At 52.9% G+C, this 16,553-nt stretch overlaps 1 protein-coding gene across 3 annotated transcripts in view; it reads left to right on the top strand.

Annotated features, from left to right (window-relative positions):
• Window positions 1-4,054: 4,054 nt before the first annotated feature.
• The window catches only part of CTTN (cortactin), a 32,792-nt gene continuing 20,293 nt past the window's right edge, over window positions 4,055-16,553 (top strand). For all 3 annotated transcript variants that reach the window (XM_055310582.1, XM_055310565.1, XM_055310574.1), the window contains exons 1-5: window positions 4,055-4,132; window positions 7,604-7,700; window positions 10,341-10,427; window positions 10,534-10,607; window positions 12,430-12,559. In XM_055310582.1, the coding sequence (XP_055166557.1) occupies window positions 10,341-10,427; window positions 10,534-10,607; window positions 12,430-12,559 (291 nt within the window). In that variant the 5' untranslated portion in view covers window positions 4,055-4,132; window positions 7,604-7,700. The remainder of the gene's footprint in view (window positions 4,133-7,603; window positions 7,701-10,340; window positions 10,428-10,533; window positions 10,608-12,429; window positions 12,560-16,553) is intronic.

The following is a 16,553-nucleotide window of genomic DNA, read 5'->3' as shown; positions in this document are numbered from 1 at the left end:
AGGCCCCTACTGCCAGTTCCGACTTAGTGCTTAGCCTACAATACCCTCCTCCTTCCAAGTTACTCAGACAAGAAATCTCCTACTGGAGCCTTCAATTATCTGGCTTTTTAATCTTTTTAATCTTTTAATCACCTGGCTGTCACTTTATGGGCTCCTTCCTCTGGGAAAAAGTTACATTTTTACAGGTGTATTAGTATCTAGATGAACACAGTAATTACGTATATTCAACCTCAACGTTCCTTATTATTCCTTCTGATTTTAAAATAAAACATTTTCAGCACGCCTGTGTGGCTCAGTGGGTTAAGCCTCTGACTCTTGCTTTCAGCTCAGGTCATGACCTTCGAGATCCTGAGATGGGAGCTTTGCTAGGGCTCTGGCTCAGCTTCTCTCCCTCTGAGTCTCCACATACTCTCTCTTCAATACCTAAATCTTTAAAATGTTTTCGTGCGCCTTTGTGGTGAGCTGAATGGTGACCTCCAAAAACCTAAGCCCAGGGGCAGCTGGGCGGAAACCTAAAAACCTAAGTGGGGGGGGGGGGCGGCGGCTGGGCGGCTCAGCCGTTGAGCACGTGCCTCTGGATCTGAGGGTTGTGAGTTCAAGCCCCAGCTGAGGCACAGAGATCACTTAAAAACAAAACCTTCAGAAGAAAGAAAAATGTAAGTCCAAATCGCAATCCCCTGTACCTGGATATTCCCTCATAGGGCAAGGACGGGATTCGGTAAAGGCTGGAAGGGCTTACCCCGGACTGCAATTAATCCCACGCCTCCCTGCAAGAGACGGCAGCTCGGGGACAGCTCGGGGACAGGTCCCGTGCAGCCGTGGGAAGCCAAGGGCGCCCTGCAGCCACGGGGCTGGCAGCCGCAAGGAGGGCTTCTCCTCCAGCGCCGCCACGAGGGGTGCGGGCGGGTTCCCACCTCTCCTCCCCTCGTGGCCGAGAGGGGCAGCGAGGTCCTGGGTCCTGGCGCAGCAGCCGCAGCAGGTGCACGGGCTCCGGGCCTCCCGCGCCTCCTCGGCCCCGCTCGGCCCCGCGACAGGAGGCCGGGAGCCCGTGGGCTCGCAACGCCGCGGGACGAGGGGGCCCGGCCGCCGGAGGGCCGCCCCCGCCCGGGTACCAGGCTGCCCGCGTCTGCACCTGCGTCTGCACCTCACTAGCGCAGGAACGGCGCCCGGATGCTTCCGTCCCATTGGGCCAGGTGGGAGCACCTGCCCACGCCTGAGCCAATCAGCGCCAGAGGATTGCGGCGTGCTGATTGGCTGGGGCCTGGGCGGTGGGCGGCACCCGGGCGCTAGGTGAGCTTGCGTGCGAGGCCGGTCGGACTACCCGTAGGAGCAGGACAGGTACGGGAAGCCTGGGCGCAGAGTCCAGGTATCTGCGCTAGGGAACGAGGATGCCCCGAGTAGTCTCCGCAGGCCCCGCAGGCGCCCACGGCTGTGTGGCTCAGGAGGCGGGGTGCTCGGCAGCCCCTCGCAGCTCCATCTCTGCTTAAGGAAAAAGGAGCTATCCTACCTGGCCTGCCTGCGCCACCAGCTTTCTCCCCCTGTCACTGCACTCCCTGCGCGCCCGGCCTGCGGCTAATAAAACGACATTCGGTCTTCACATCACCACCCCATCCCAGGATGCAGGTGTTAGCTGCACGGGAGACAGGCTTGGGAATGCACGCACCTGTGACTGTCCACTGTCATACCGCTCGTAGGCGGTGGCGCTAGGATTGTGATCGGGGCTGCACACCCCCTGCACCGCCCGTGGTAACGGTGGGCGGGAAAACACGTTCTTTTTCTCCAAACTCCCCGCCCCCACCCCGCTGTTCCCCTTTCATACCTGGTTCTTTACCACCTCTATGTCTCTGCTTGAATTTCTCCCTGCTCCAGGGACCCCTTTCCTACCTTTTACATCCTTTTCCTGCTTACTTTTTTTTTTAAGATTTTATTTATTTATTCATAAGAGACACACAGAGAGAGGCAGAGACACAGACAGAGGGACAAGCAAGCTCCCTGCAGGGACTCTGATGTGGGACTTGATCCCAGGACCCGGGGATCACGACCTAATCTCAAGGCAGATGGTTCACCCACCACTGAGCCCCCCAGGTGCCCCCTTCTCCTGTTTACTTTGAAAGCTCCAGCTGGAAACCCATCTGACTGGCTTCACCTCTTGAGCCTCTCACTTTGTGCCTCAAATGTACCAAGTCCAAAACTGTATTCTCACGCTGACCCCTCAATCACACTGAGAGAAGGGTGCTTCTCTCTCCCCTTTTCCCCCCTCCCCACCCCCTCCCTCCATTTTCCCTGTCTGAGCGTCTTCACAGGGGCGAGGGTCATCTCTTTGTAAGGAGAGATTTCAGATTTTAGAATGACAAAAGTGATTATTGGATATTCTTTAAGCAGAATTCAGGGGACCTTGATAATCATTTGATTCCATGAGATGTGTGTCTTTGCACCATATCCTACTTCTGAAGAGAACAGACAGCAGGGAGCATCTGGGTGGCTCAGTGGTTGAGCGTCTGCCTTTGGCTCAGGGCGTGATCCCGGGGTCCTGGGATTGAGTCCCACGTCAGGCTCCCTACAGGGATCCTGCTTCTCCCTCTGCTTATGTCTCTGCCACTCTCTGTGTGTCTCTCATGAATAAATAAATAAATAAATCTTTAAAAAGAAAAAGAAAACAGACAGCAGTGCAAATAATTCTTGTCCGTAAATAATGCAAATTAGCTGAGTTTTGTGAAATACAGTTGACTATTGCCCGATGGATAGACTGGTTTTTGCAAACTCATGTCAGCATTCCCCTGGCTTCTCCTTTGAAAAGCTGGAACATCTTATTGCTTCATTTATTATTAAGTCATATAAAATCTTTGACATGCATTCATTTTACAGGTAGATGTTTATGAAAATCACTTTATTCAAAAAAAAATTATCCTTTAACACCTGACATCTCCTTCCCCACTCCTAATCCATCCTTGAACCTGATAATCTAAGTTTCTAAATGTCTCTTGTATCTACTCACGTCTCTCCATCTTACCTACTGTCACCAATTTGCTTGCACTGGCTGTCCTAGGCTCCTACTTGGCTGTCTTCCCATCTATTCCCCACACAGCAGCCAGAAGAATCTCATCACAATTCAAACTTTATGATGCCTCTTCTCTGCTCGACTTCCTCTAAAGACTCCCCATTTAATATTTATTTAGATCAAAGTCCTTGCTGTGTTCTGCTGACCTCTACATGACCTGGCCCCATCTTACCCCGCTGCCCTGCTTCATCGCCATGCTTCTGCTACACTGATCTTTTTCAGTTCCCCTGCCTCAGGACCTTTGCACATGCTATTTCCACTGCCTGGAAAATTCTTCCCTCCTGACCTCCTTACTTCTACTTGGCTTTTAGATCTCGGTGCAGATGTTAATCGCCCAGAGAATCCCTCTCTGATCTCCTTGGTGAGGTGAGGTCCCACCTCCTTCCCAGCACAATTCCACAATACCTTTGACTTCCTTATAACATTTATCTTGTTTCCTACTTATATATCTGTGTGATTATGCCTGACTTCCCTTCTAAGCTGGAAGGTCCCTGAGGATAAGGTCCATGTTTATTCTGCTTTCTGTTCTTGATAGAAAGAATGGTCTTCTCTGGGTGAGTACATGGGTGGGTGGGTGCATTGTGTATGATGGTTGGGTAGAGGAGTGAAGAGTGGATGGAGGCCGGAGAGGGTGGAGGATGCGTGGATGGGGGAAGAGCGGGGGGTGGGGGGGTGGACGATGAAGCTGCTGGGCCCTCAGTGGCCGGCCAGCACGGTCGCCCCCGCGAGCGGATCCTGGAGCCCCCCCGCCCCCCCCCGGCAGCGTCCGCCCCGCGCGCGGTCAGGGCGGGCGGCCCCCGCGCGGCCTCCATCTCGGGTGGGCTCCGCGGCCGCACCGGGCGGGGCTCGCGCCTGCGCCGACCCAGGGCGCGGCCGTGCCACGTGGGCGCGGGAGCAGCTGGGGCGCGGGCCGGCCGCGGCCGCCCACCCGGAGGGCGCGGGGCGGGGCCTCGCCGGGACCCGGATGCAGCCCCGCCCCCGCCCCGCCCGCCCCGCCGCGGAACCGGAAGTGGACCGGGCGCCGGGAGCCGCAGGCGCGGCGGGGCCGGGGCGGCGGAGCGAGTCGGGGCGGCGGTGAGCGAGCGCGGCCTCCTCTCGGGGAGGGGAGGGGGAGGGGGCGGAGGGGGCGGCTCCCCGGCGGGTGCCCTGGGCGCAGCCGGCCTCGGAACGGGAAGGAAGCGGCGGTCGCTGCGGTCTCGCCGCTCTTCCGCTCGCGGTTGCGGGCGCGGGGGGCGGGGTGGGGCGCGAGCGGGGGCTGGGCTCGGGGAGGAGGGCTCCCGGCTCGGGGGGCGGGGGGTGGGGGGAGGGGAGCGGGGGGAGGGGGGTGGGAGCCGAGGGGCGGCCGGGGTCCGCAGGGCGCACCTGCCCGGAGGTTCTGCGGTCGGGGCAGCGGGAAGGCCGCGCCAGGCGCAGCGGCGGCTCCTAGAGACCAGGGCCCTCAATCTGGAGCAGCCGGGCCTCCGGGCGTGTGGGGAGGCAGCAGGAAGGCCTTTTTGCACTGTTTTATGTGTTTGCGTCTCCTGATTCTCACGGGAGCTTAATCCCCCCGCTGGGGGGTCGGGAGGAGACGGGACGGGGCCCCCGTGAGCTGCGGCCTCCGGGGAGGAGCCCCATCTCCCGCTGACCGCAGCTCTGGAGCAGCCGAGGCGTCCCGAGACGGCGCTCCCCGGTCCCCCGACCCCCGGTCCCCCGACCCCCGACCCCCGTCCGGGCTGAGTCCGGGGTTAACCCCTTGGGTTCTGCCGCTGCCGGGTCTGGCCGCGGTCCGGCCGCGCGGAGAGCCACGCCCGGGTGTGGGGAGGCAGCCTCTGGTACAGGAGCTCGCCCAGAGCCCCAAGCAGCGGGAAGAGCCCTCAAGGTCACGCCCCAGGGCTCCGGAATAAGAGTAGAGGCAGGGGGCTGCAGACTCGTTTGCGGTACCCTGTCGCCCAGTGGTACAGCTGGCTTCTGGCCCGACCCTATTGATAGGCCTATCTTTCAAGCACTTGGAAGTGGTTATAATCTGTGGTTCTGATTTGCTGGGCGCCCACAGCACAGGTAGGTGCTCAGAAAGGGTGTGGTGGAGTGCCTGAGTCACTGGGAGCGCCGGGACTGCCTGGCCTGGCCTTGCAGGATGGCAGTGCGTCTGTCCCAGCACCCCCTGTCACACACTCACGCTGCACGTATGTGACTGTGCAGCCTGGTGCTCAGAGCCCGCCGAGCTGCACACCCAAGCTGGGGGGGGGGGGCTTTCCCCTGTGGAAGGGTGGTGTGAGGGGTGGGCCTGGGGGCAGCTGTTTGGCTGCTCCAAAGCCGCCTTTTTCTCCCCGCGTCTCTGCTGCACTGGAGATAGTGACTTTAATGGGAAGCTAGAAGTATCCTGTAGAGTTTTCTACTCGGTTTCTGTGGCTGTACCCGGTGACGTCACACTCGTGCAGACTTGAAGAATATGTGTGACGTTTGCAAGGAAGGTCTATTGATGGTGAGAAGTAGTTTTTGGTAATGGTTTCATTGAGATGCAATTCACACACTGTGTGATTCACCCATTTAAAGGATACGGGTAAGTAGTTTTGTAGTATACTTGCAGAATTGTGCAACCATCATCACAATCAATTTGAGAATGATTTTATCACCTCAGAGGGAGGGAATCCCTATTACCTCTCCTTCCAGCACGAGGCAACCAGTAATCTCTTTGTCTCTCTAGGTTTGCCAGTTCTGGATACTTCCATGTAAATGATGCTGTAATATTTGAGTTTTTGTGTCTGACTTCTTTCCCTTAACTTGTTTTCTACAGTCTTTCGTGTTGTAGAGTCTGTCAGGCCTTCACTCCTATTTATGGCCAAATAATATTTCATTGCATGAATGGATCACGTGTACCCACGTGGTGTGGGCATCTGCGTTGGTTTTGCTTTCTGGCTATTATGACTAATATTGCTGTGAGCATTCCTGGGCAAGGTTTCGTGTGCACATAAATTTTCCTTTCTCTTGGGTGAGTCTCTGTGGTTGGAGATTGGTTGGGGATTGGGATCCCTGGGCCAAGTGGTAACTGTGTTTAACCTTTTGAGGACCTGCCACACTGTTAACTCATTTTTTGGTCCCACCAGCACTGTGCTTGGGATTTCTGGTACCCTCCTCCAAGACTTGTTACAGTCTGATTTTTTATTTTAGCCATCCTGGGATGAGTGGTGTGGTAGCTCACTTGTGGTTTTGATTTGCATTTCTTTCATGGTTAATGATACTGAGTGTCTTTTCATGAGCTTAGTAGCCATTTATTTATCTTCGGAGAAATGTCTACTCAGAGGGCCCCCCCCCCCCCCCCCCCCAGTTCCCTGTTCTTAAGTTTTCTGGCTTGTGCTTTTGGAGGCCTATCTAAGAACTGTTGGCAGATTGAAGGTGATGAAAATCTATACTTAGGTTTTCTTGTGAGAGTTTAATGATTTAAGTTTAGCTTTGAGATCTTTAACCTGTTTTTTGAGTTAATTTTTGTGTGTGGTCTGAGGTAGGGTGCCAAAGGCCTTATCTTTAGGTCCAAGAAAATCCCAACTGTTTACATTTTCAGTTATTTCTGTGATTTTTTTTTTAATTTAAAACTTTGGGGGGGCAATACAATTTTTTGGGGGTAATACATTGTAGATTTGAGGCTCTCACTAGCTGCCCTTGGATAGACTTCTGTAGATGCTTGCTGTTTACAACACTAATCTCAGTACCTAGCATAAGCGGAGCAGCCTACAGAAGTTAGAGTTCTCAGGGGACTGAGGAGAGAGGAGTGATATAGTAGGGTCAGGAAATTGAATGTAGGGAAGGCTAGCAGAACACCAATCCTCCAGTTCCTAACGTGTGATGAGGCTGCATGCTGACGTAAGCGGCTTGGGCTTGTGTCTGGCTTGTTCCTAGGGAACGAGGGGACTATTCGTCTGCTCTGTAATGTCTAGCAGTACAGTGCTGGTGGAGGCTGTTGTCTCGTGTTGGGGGGGTGGTGGGGAGGTGGTCGTCGGTGCCTTGGGGGAATTGGAGTCTTGATCTCTGTGTGATAACCGGGTCTGCTCATTAGAGGCGCTACCTGCTTCTGCCCTGCTCCCCGAGTTGTGCCACTTCTCATCTAGATAGCCATCACTGTGCTGCTTTTGTCTCCGAGCCACTTCATGATCCCATCAGAGTTTTCCTTTTATTTTTTTTAGGCTCACAGTAATATAATTTTATTATTTTTAGCAAAGTCATAATTTAGAATGAGCAAAAAATGGAGACATGTAAGAATCATAGCCAACAGAAGACGGCTGCTAACGATTGCAGCAATAATTTCCGTTTGCACCAAGAAGAAAGTCTATACAGCTATAAATCTTCTGAAACTTATTATTTTCCGTAGTTTCTCAATGTGTCTGAAAATCGTTTGAGTTTTTAGGTTAGTAAAATGCAAATCTTGTCATCCTCCCTTCAGATTTCTTTACAAAGCCTTGTGAAGCGTAGGAGGATGTCAGTTTCCTGAAAGGACCTGCACACAGAAGCATTTGCCCAGAGTGCCTGTCAGTAGACTTCCTTCTGAGCTTTTTATTCTTCATCTTTTTACAGACAGAATCACTCCCAAATGCCTGGAAATTCCTCACCGGATCCCTGGGCTTTACACAGAAATTCGTGAGCAGCCTTTCGTCTTCAGCCGGAAAGAAAGGTTTGTGCATTTGGAGCGTTCTAATCTTCTCTCCCTCAGACTGTCAGGGTAGGTCCCTGAGGAAGGAGAGGAGTGAGTGTCCTCCCTCTGGGTCTGTGGAGCTAGGGACAGTAATTTCCTGGGAGGAAATTTCATGGTTTAAAAAGTAAAATCAAGGGGCGCCTGGCTGGGTCAGTCAGAAGAGCATGCAACTGTTGATCTTGGGATTGTGAGTTTGACCACTACGCTGGGTGTAGAGATTACTTAGAAATAAGTGAGTCAGTCCCGTTTGCAGTGTTGCCTGTGGTTTAGAAAGAGAAAGGGATCCCAGAAAACTCTGGAGTGCAGGAATAGGAAGCATCTCTGTCCTGGGAGGAACCACCTGGTCCCTTGTGCGTGTGTTGTGGAAGGTGGGAGGAGCTGCCGGTCATGATGGTAGGAAGCAGGTGCCAATGCTCACCCTGTCCTCTGAGGAGGCTGGCTTCCAGAAGGACCAGTGAAAATCGGCTCTGCCGTGTCCTAATGAGTCTACGAAAGCAACAGGCAGCGATCTCTTTCACCTTTGCCTTTGGGGGCAAAGCCTCTCTGGCCCTCCCCAGAGACCCTGTTCTCAGCAATTGGGACCTCAGTGGCTTGATGTGTGGGCAGCCGAAGTCGTGCAGTTGGGTGGCCTCTTTCTAGTGTGGTGCCAGGGACAGACTTGACTCCGAGAGGCAGGGACTGTGGGCAAATCACTTGACTTTCTAGCAGCTGTTCGTTCTTTTTTTTTTTTTTTTTAAGGTTTTTTAAAATTTTATTTTATTCATGAGAGACACACAGAGAGAGAGGCAGAGTCACAGGCAGAGGAAGAAGCAGGCTCATGCAGGCAGCCTGATGTGGGACTCGATTCCAGGACTCCAGGATCATGCCTGGGTCGAAGGCAGGCGCTAAACCGCTGAGCCACCTTGGTGTCCTGGTTATTTCATTTGTAAATGGGCATGTGCTCCTCCCAGGGCTGAGAGTTTAGTCTGTTTGCTCTTTAAAATCGTGTCAAAAGCAGATTACACCTGGGAAATTCTTCCTGTGCTTGGGACAGCTGGACAGAGGGAAGCAAGGTTTGAGGTGGCCTTGGAGAGACAGTTGATGCTGCCTTACACCCTGGCAAGCTGCTCCTGCCCAGGTGACAGTGGCAGGAGTCACATCTGGGAACTTGAGAGTGCTGTACACTGATTCGCTTCTCACTACCACCTGGAATCTGGACTTGAGGCCCAGCAGAGCTGGAGGCGGCGGGGGGCGGGGGGCATATCTAGATAGGTTCTTGGGCTCGTGGGGGGCTTTTGTCCTGTGTGATTTCAAGCCACAGAAGCACCAGTGTGGCACCACAGAAAGCATCCATTGGATGTTCTCAGTTCACACACATGGACAGAGCTTCGGAGTTAGAATAATTTTCCAATTGCTTCCTGGCCTAGGTGAAATTGTATTGATACTTCTGGGAAAAAGAAGTCCGTTCTCATAGTCTAGTTCTCTTAGGAGAAGGCTTGTGGTGTTCAGCTGTGAAGCAACTGTCCTTGTTCTGCATGCCAGGTAAAACCTTCTAGCCGGAGCAGAAAGGCTACAACCCGTCCTCAGGGCTGCCTGGTATGGGGAAAAGTTTGCATTTCATGTACTGGATTCTTCCCTGGATAGATGGTGAAGCGAATCTCTAATACATCACTTGAAACATTTATTCAGTTGTCAAAGTCTAAGTTAAGGAAGTCACTGTTACATGTCCAGTTAGTACTTGAATTCAGAATGGGTACTTTTTGTTTTTTTAAAGTTGTGGTAAGTTAGGTTTTACACTCAAAATGTTGGGTGCTTTCAACTGTTTGGACAAAGCTGTTTTCATGACTCAGTGAAGGAGGGATGTATTCTTAATGAAGTAAGCGCACATGTGGCTTTTTTATCTTCCAGAAAATTTTCTCATTTGAATTGAAGCCAGGGTTGGTCTGTCCTCTTTTCCTTTCTTTTCTTTTCTTTTTTTTTTTTAATTTTTTTTTTTAAATTTATTTATGATAGTCACAGAGAGAGAGAGAGAGAGAGAGGCAGAGACACAGGCAGAGGGAGAAGCAGGCTCCACGCACCGGGAGCCTGATGTGGGATTCGATCCTGGGTCTCCAGGATCGCGCCCTGGGCCAAAGGCAGGCGCCAAACCGCTGCGCCACCCAGGGAGCCCTTCTTTTCTTTTCTTTTCTTTTTTCTTTTTTTTCTTTTCTTTTCTCTTTTCTTTCTTTTTTTTTTTCTTTTTAAGATTTTATTTATTTATTTGACATAGAGATAGAGCACAAGCAGGGGGAGTGGCAGAGAGAGGAAAAAGCATACAGGGGCTGAGCAGGGAGCCCAATGGGGGGCTCAATCCCAGGACCCTGAGATCGTGACCTGAGCTGAAGGCAGATGCTTCACCAACTGGGCCACCAGGTGCCTGAAGCTGGAGTGTTTCTCACGCATGTTTTACATGCCATTTGAAAACAGTGTTAGAAATGCAACCTTCTGTTTCTTTTTTTTGTGCTTTTGTGGTCGGCGTGGGGATGATGCATGCTCCCTCGCTGGCCTAGCTACACGGCCCCTGAGCTGGGTCGGAGTTGGGGAGCCAGGGGCTGGGAGCCATTGGGTCAGCCTCCGTGACCCTGTACTCTGCTCTTTCAGATGTGGAAGGCTTCGGCAGGCCATGCTGTGTCCATCACCCAGGACGATGGGGGCGCCGATGACTGGGAGACAGACCCTGACTTTGTGGTACGAGTCATCAGCCCACCCTTGCTGTACTTGTCCTGAAAGTGGCTTTCCTCTGGTGCTCATGTGGGCCGTGTGGACTCTGCTGATTGTTTATTCTTCTTTTCAGAACGACGTGAGCGAGAAGGAGCAGAGGTGGGGGGCGAAAACCGTGACGGGGTCTGGGCACCAGGAGCACATCAAGTAAGACTCTCTCCATGACGGTGTGAAAATGGTGCCCTGAAAGGCGGAGAGCTGGTTGGGTGGGGTGCTGGCCCATGTTGCTCACGTGGTCCCCTGCTTGCCACGGGCATGTCATTGTGTCCAGCGCAGTGCCGCTGCCACACAAGGCAAGTGAGACGCAGTGACCTCCACCTGCACATGCATGTGCTCATGTGCGCAGTGACATCTGAGTCCCTGTTGCAGACGAGTCTCATGGTTACCGTTCTAGGGTCCGTTCTATGGGTAGTGGAGGTCTCCTCACGGGTTGTCGTTCCCTGCACTTGCCGTGCTGGGGGCACATTGCTAACACACACCATGTCTCTGAATGCCTGAGACCTGAAACATCCTCCTCCTGTTATTTTGTTATAATTTTACTGTTTTATCTCTGTCCTCTGGGTCCTGGGAGCCAGATTCTAAGCGCCTTGTTCCTGCAGAAAGCCCCACATAGGAGAACTAGATGATAGCCCTTGTAGGGGAATGTGGCCTTGCTCCCGACTTGATCCTATCATGAGCTGTCACATCTGCGGGTGGCGTTTCCTTGTCCGGAAGTGTAGATAAAAGCTCAGACTTATGTTTAGGTTGCACTGGCAGCAGAAAGTATCCTTCCGTCCCTGCTTATAAAGGACCGTCCCTGACCCAGTGGCCTGTTGGGGCTGTTGGCAGAGTCTGTCTTACTTGGCCCCACTGTCTTTCAGGAAAGTGAAGCTGTTCTTGGCTGAGAAAGAGTCAGTAAATCATGAAAGAGGGTGAGGTCTGGAGTGTGGGGATTTTAGACTCCAGAGTCCGTTCCTCCCTGACTTGCTGAGCCCACACCCTCCACAGAAGCCCCCAGAGGATGTAGAGAGAGAGGGCCCTGGGCCTGCCATGAGGGGGGCCAGCCTCATCGTGGCTCAAGCTGCCTCCCAAATGGGTTAAGTCACCTATTCCTCTCCTCATTTCCTCCATTCCCGTGGCTTTAAGACATGTCAGGTGTTGTGCAAGCTCTGGTAGAGCAGCCTCTGGGAATGTTCCAGGTGCCCTGTGGTCCTTCCGGGTGTCCTTCCTCCTCCTGCTCCAAAGAAGGTCGGGCAGTGGCCAAGCCTGGTTTGCTTTCTCGCTACACTTCTGAGATTGTTGTCCAGATGTTGAAGGTGCGGACGTGGTATCCCCTGGACATCCCAGAGGGGTGACCTTGTGCTACTCTGGCCTCCTGATGGTAGCAGCTGTAGAGGCTCCCTCACCGGCCAGGTTGTGACCACGCCTTGTGATCTCTTTGACAGTTCCCAGTGTTTGAAGTAAAAAACGGCTTTGAATGATAAATTCTGAAAGTCTTTGATTTCACCTTTGAATATTCAGAAAGTTGGGGTAGTTGAAGTAAAGGGACACTGTCTAAGTGTTTGGCCTCACTGCCCTCCATCAGTGTCCCCAGGGTGTCTGGGGTAAGGGGCTGCTGACTTGGTTTCCCCTTCTGCTTCGGGGTGGTGCTCACAGAACTGGTTCTTCTAGTCCCATTACCTAATGATTGAGCACTTTTTCTCTGTTTGAGAGAAAGTCCACATTTCAGGTTAGTGCCTGCGGGGGGTTGGGATGTGTCCCTGGGATGTGCAGATTAGTTTCTTTTTCCCCTTGAATGTGACTGGTTGCTGCTGGAGTAGGTGGGCCAGCTGGCAAAGGGGTCAGGAGAGCATGATGAGGGTGGGGACTTGGGAGCACGGAGTCACAAGCCCTGCAGGCTTACAGGGATGGCCCCGGTCCTCTTGTGTCCTCCTGAAGGCGAGGGTGCGCTTCTGTTCTGTCAGTTTTGTTTTTCTCTCTTCCCTTCAAGCATACACAAGCTGAGAGAGAATGTTTTTCAAGAACACCAGACCCTCAAGGAAAAGGAGCTTGAAACGGGACCAAAGGCCTCTCATGGTTATGGCGGGAAGTTTGGCGTGGAGCAGGACAGGATGGACAAGGTGAGTGGGCGGCAGCGCCAGCTCTTGACGTGCACATGGTTGGCAGAGTCGGTGCTCAGACCTCCTCGGACTAAACCTTTTTGGTCATTTGGGGGAGATGAGATTTGCCAAAAGGAGTCCTGTGTTGACTGACCTCACTCGTAAAGTGCTCCTGCTTTTATTTTTATTTTATTTTATTTTATTTTTTTTTTGCCTCCTGCTTTTAGAAGCTCTGAGGATTCTCACGGCTGCCGGGGTGTGGGTGACGCATAGGGAGGCCAGCTCTGTGACCAGGACGGAAGCCCTGCAGCCTCTTGACCGTAGGCGTGGACAAGGCCACTGCCTATAGCTGAGCTTAAAGCCTAACCTGGGCCAATCTGTGGATTGGAACCAAATCCAGGGGCTCCCTGGAGCTCCCTGGAGCTGGATGTCACAGCTGAACATTGAGCCAGCAGATGTGCTGGCATCCTTCATCCATTAATGACCTTCAGACAGGAGTCTGGCACTCTGGATGACACAGTCTCCACGCACAAGACAGGAGAGAGCCCTCACTCGGAGGACAGGGGGTGAGCCTCCCGTGACCCATTACCAGTAGAGTTTAGACATCTCGCTGCACAGTGGCAACATTGTTGACCAGATGCTTCGGCCTTTCATGGCACGGCATTGTGTGTCTTCTCCTTCCTGAGAGACAGGGAGCAGATGAGCTCTGGAGGGCTGATCCCTGCCCCCGGCAAGAGAATACAAAGTAGGTAGCAGTGTATTGAGTGCTTTTCCATTAAGGCAATTTTCTTTCTTCTTTTTTCTTAAAGATTTATTTATTTATTTATTCATGCTAGAGAGAGAGGCAGAGACACAGGCAGAGGGAGAAGCAGGCTCCATGCCAGGAGCCCAACACGGGACTCTATCCCGGGACTCCAGGATTGCGCCCTGGGCCAAAGGCAGGCGCCAAACCGCCGAGCCACCAGGGGATCCCCTTTTTTTTTTTTTAAGATCTTAATTTATTTATTTGAGAGAGAGTAAGGGAGATAGCGACAGAGATAGCAAGAGAGGGCAGGAACCCGGAGAAGAGGAGGAAGCAGACCCCTTGCTGAGCAAGGAGCTCAATGTGGGACTCGATCCCAGGACCCATGACCATGACCTGAGTTGAGCCCAGCTCAACCACTGAGCCACCCAGGCGTCCCTCCAATAGGGCAGTTCTTTACGTTCTCCAGACATCCTTGTAGACATGAATTTCCCAGTCTGACCCAGCAGATGCCTGCCTTTATTCTTTGTAGAAGGGAAACTGTCAGCTGATACTGAGTTCTGGTTTGTAATTCCAGACCTGTACCCCTACTCCCCGCCCTCATGCACAGATCGGATTCAGTGTCTGAGTGTAGAATGGCACTGCCGTGTCACAGTTTGCCATGCTGCACTGTGTTACTGCTGAGTGGATTGGGAGGGGTGCTATGGGCACCCCAAACCAGGTCTGCAATTTGCCTAAGCTGGAATTGGACCAGGGAAAGACACAGCTGCAGGAAAGACACAGGGACATTTCCTCGTGGGACTGTCATTCCCAAAGAGGTCTTGACAGGGAAAGTGGGGAGCAGAATAATCTTTAATAATTATTAAAGAAAAAAAAAAGCCTGGTAGCTTTTCACTGTGCAAACAGACCAAAACACCTATGTGCTCAGGACAGTGAAAGAATCAAGTAGGTAGAAGCTTTTCCCATCCCAAACAGCCTGTGGGACTGTGGGTAAGTAAAGCAGAGAGAAGTTGGTTCTCAGTCTGGGCCCCTAGGTCTGGGTTGGACATATGACATATTGGGGAAAATAGTATTGAGGAGGAGCCTGATGACAGTAAGATCTGGTGTTAACTTCTGGCTTCCCTGCTGCTCATGGGACTGCCGCCCTCACCCTCCTAGCATCTTGGCTCAGGCCTTTCTAGTCCCAGAGCTGCTCTGAGGAGCCCCTTCCTGTTAGCCCACTTGCAGCGTGCATATGTGTGCGCACACGTACACCCACAGACACACACGTGCCTTCTCCCTGTTGTCCTCCGTTCGGTGTGCACGTTGCCGCCTTTCCATGCAGGCTCTTCGGGGTTGGGGCTGGGACTGTCATCCTCACCTGTGCTTGGCCAGACACCACGAAGGTGCTTAGTGACGTCTTATGAGGGCCCAGGCCTCACATCTGGCTGATGCATCCACAAAGGCCAGGCGACTCAGCAAAGCGCTCTCATGCCTCTTGGGCTGATGGAGTGGATAGAGTCCCTTCTAGAAGAATCTAGGGGGGATCCCTGGGTGGCGCAGCGGTTTAGCGCCTGCCTTTGGCCCAGGGCGCGATCCTGGAGACCCGGGATCGAATCCCTCGTCCGGCTCCCGGTGCATGGAGCCTGCTTCTCCCTCTGCCTGTGTCTCTGCCTCTCTCTCTCTCTCTCTCTCTCTCTCTGTGTGTGTGTGACTATCATAAATAAATAAAAATTAAAAAAAAAAAAAAGAAGAATTTAGGGATGCTGATGTGGGCTCGTGGTTCCACCCTCTATGCTTTCACTAGCTCACAGTTCCTGGGGACCCAATTGGACGAGCTATCAGAAATAACTGTGATTCCCAGACCAAGTAACTTTGAAGTTATTTGTAACCAGTTCTTCTCGGAAGTTGGAAAAAGCCCTGAGATCTCTGTGTTAAGACTTGAGGACAGTGTGATAGAGACTTTCACAAGACCTGTGTCTCAGATAGACACATATCTTCCAGAGGAGTGTGGTCTGGGCAGGCGTGGCAGCTGCGGCCCCTCTCTGCATGGTTGTCAGGCTCCCTGCCTTTTGGCTTAGGCTCCAGCTGGCCATGGCCTAGGAAGTCGGCCTCATTCCTGGTCTCAGCTGCACCCGGAACTGGAGCGTGCATCCAGGCCTCAGATGATGCTCTGCCCAGGGCTGACCTTTGGTTACAAACATAACTTTGTCAATCGGGTAGATCTGTTTTGATTAAAAAAAAAAAGGAAAAAAATCTAGAAAATTGCGAAGCTGTCATTCTGGCTACATTTTTAGAAAAGTTTTCTTAAAACTTTTCTGTTGAGATTGATGTTGGGGGGCTCCTTGGGCAGGCTGCCCCTGAGGGTTGCTCTGTCACACTTCCTGGGTGAAACCCTGGAGGCCATGGGTGCTCCATCAGTCCTGACATGGAGCAGACTCGGGGAGAGGAGGCAGTAATGCAGCCCCGGAGTTCCCAGTAAAACTCCACTGCTTTTTCCCCTGGAGTATGATGAGAATAGACTCCTGGGTTGCTTGCGGAAGGTTGACAGCAACACTCCTGCTTTATTTTTTATTTTTATTTTTTTAAAGATTTTATTTATTTATTCATGATAGTCACACAGAGAGAGACAGAGAGGCAGAGACACAGGCAGAGGGAGAAGCAGGCTCCATGCAGAGAGCCCGACATGGGATTCAACCCTGGGTCTCCAGGATCGCACCCCGGGCCAAAGGCAGGCGCCAAACCACTGCGCCACCCAGGGATCCCAACACTCCTGCTTTAATTGAGCCTGAACTCCGGTGTCCTGTGAAGCTCTGGAGAGACAAGTGGTGGGGCATTTGTGGGGTGCTTTCCAGGACGTGTGACTGTTGGGAGCAAGAAGGAGGATTTGGAGGTGCCATCCCCATGCCCACACTGTGTCATAGGGCCCCACCGTCTGTGGTCGCTGTCCACTCTGGGGGCAGAGCCGGGTGCCGTGAGGCTGGGCAGGACTGGGGGCTGCTCAGGGTTTGGTAGTAAACATGTTCAGGTTCGTGGGCTGTGGGATCTCTGGCACTTTCCTGAATTTGGTGGCTGTATCTCAGAGGCGGTCTTACTGTGTAAATGAGCAGCTGTAGCTGTTCCAGAAGCTTTATTTACTAAGAGCTAGGTGCCTGGGATGGCCCAGAGGCCGTGGTGGACAGGGTCTGCAGCGGACAGCATGGCAGGCAGAGGGCGGTGGAGGCCACCTCCTCCCTCAGGAGCCTGCTGTGTGGAGACACAGTGGCACCTGCTCCTTGGTAGACTAGTGGCTGG

Source organism: Nyctereutes procyonoides, unplaced genomic scaffold (assembly GCF_905146905.1).
Source record: "Nyctereutes procyonoides isolate TBG_1078 unplaced genomic scaffold, NYPRO_anot_genome, whole genome shotgun sequence".
NCBI lineage: Eukaryota > Metazoa > Chordata > Mammalia > Carnivora > Canidae > Nyctereutes > Nyctereutes procyonoides.
The sequence above is the reverse complement of the archived record's forward strand: the minus strand, read 5'-3'. Positions and strand labels throughout refer to the sequence as shown.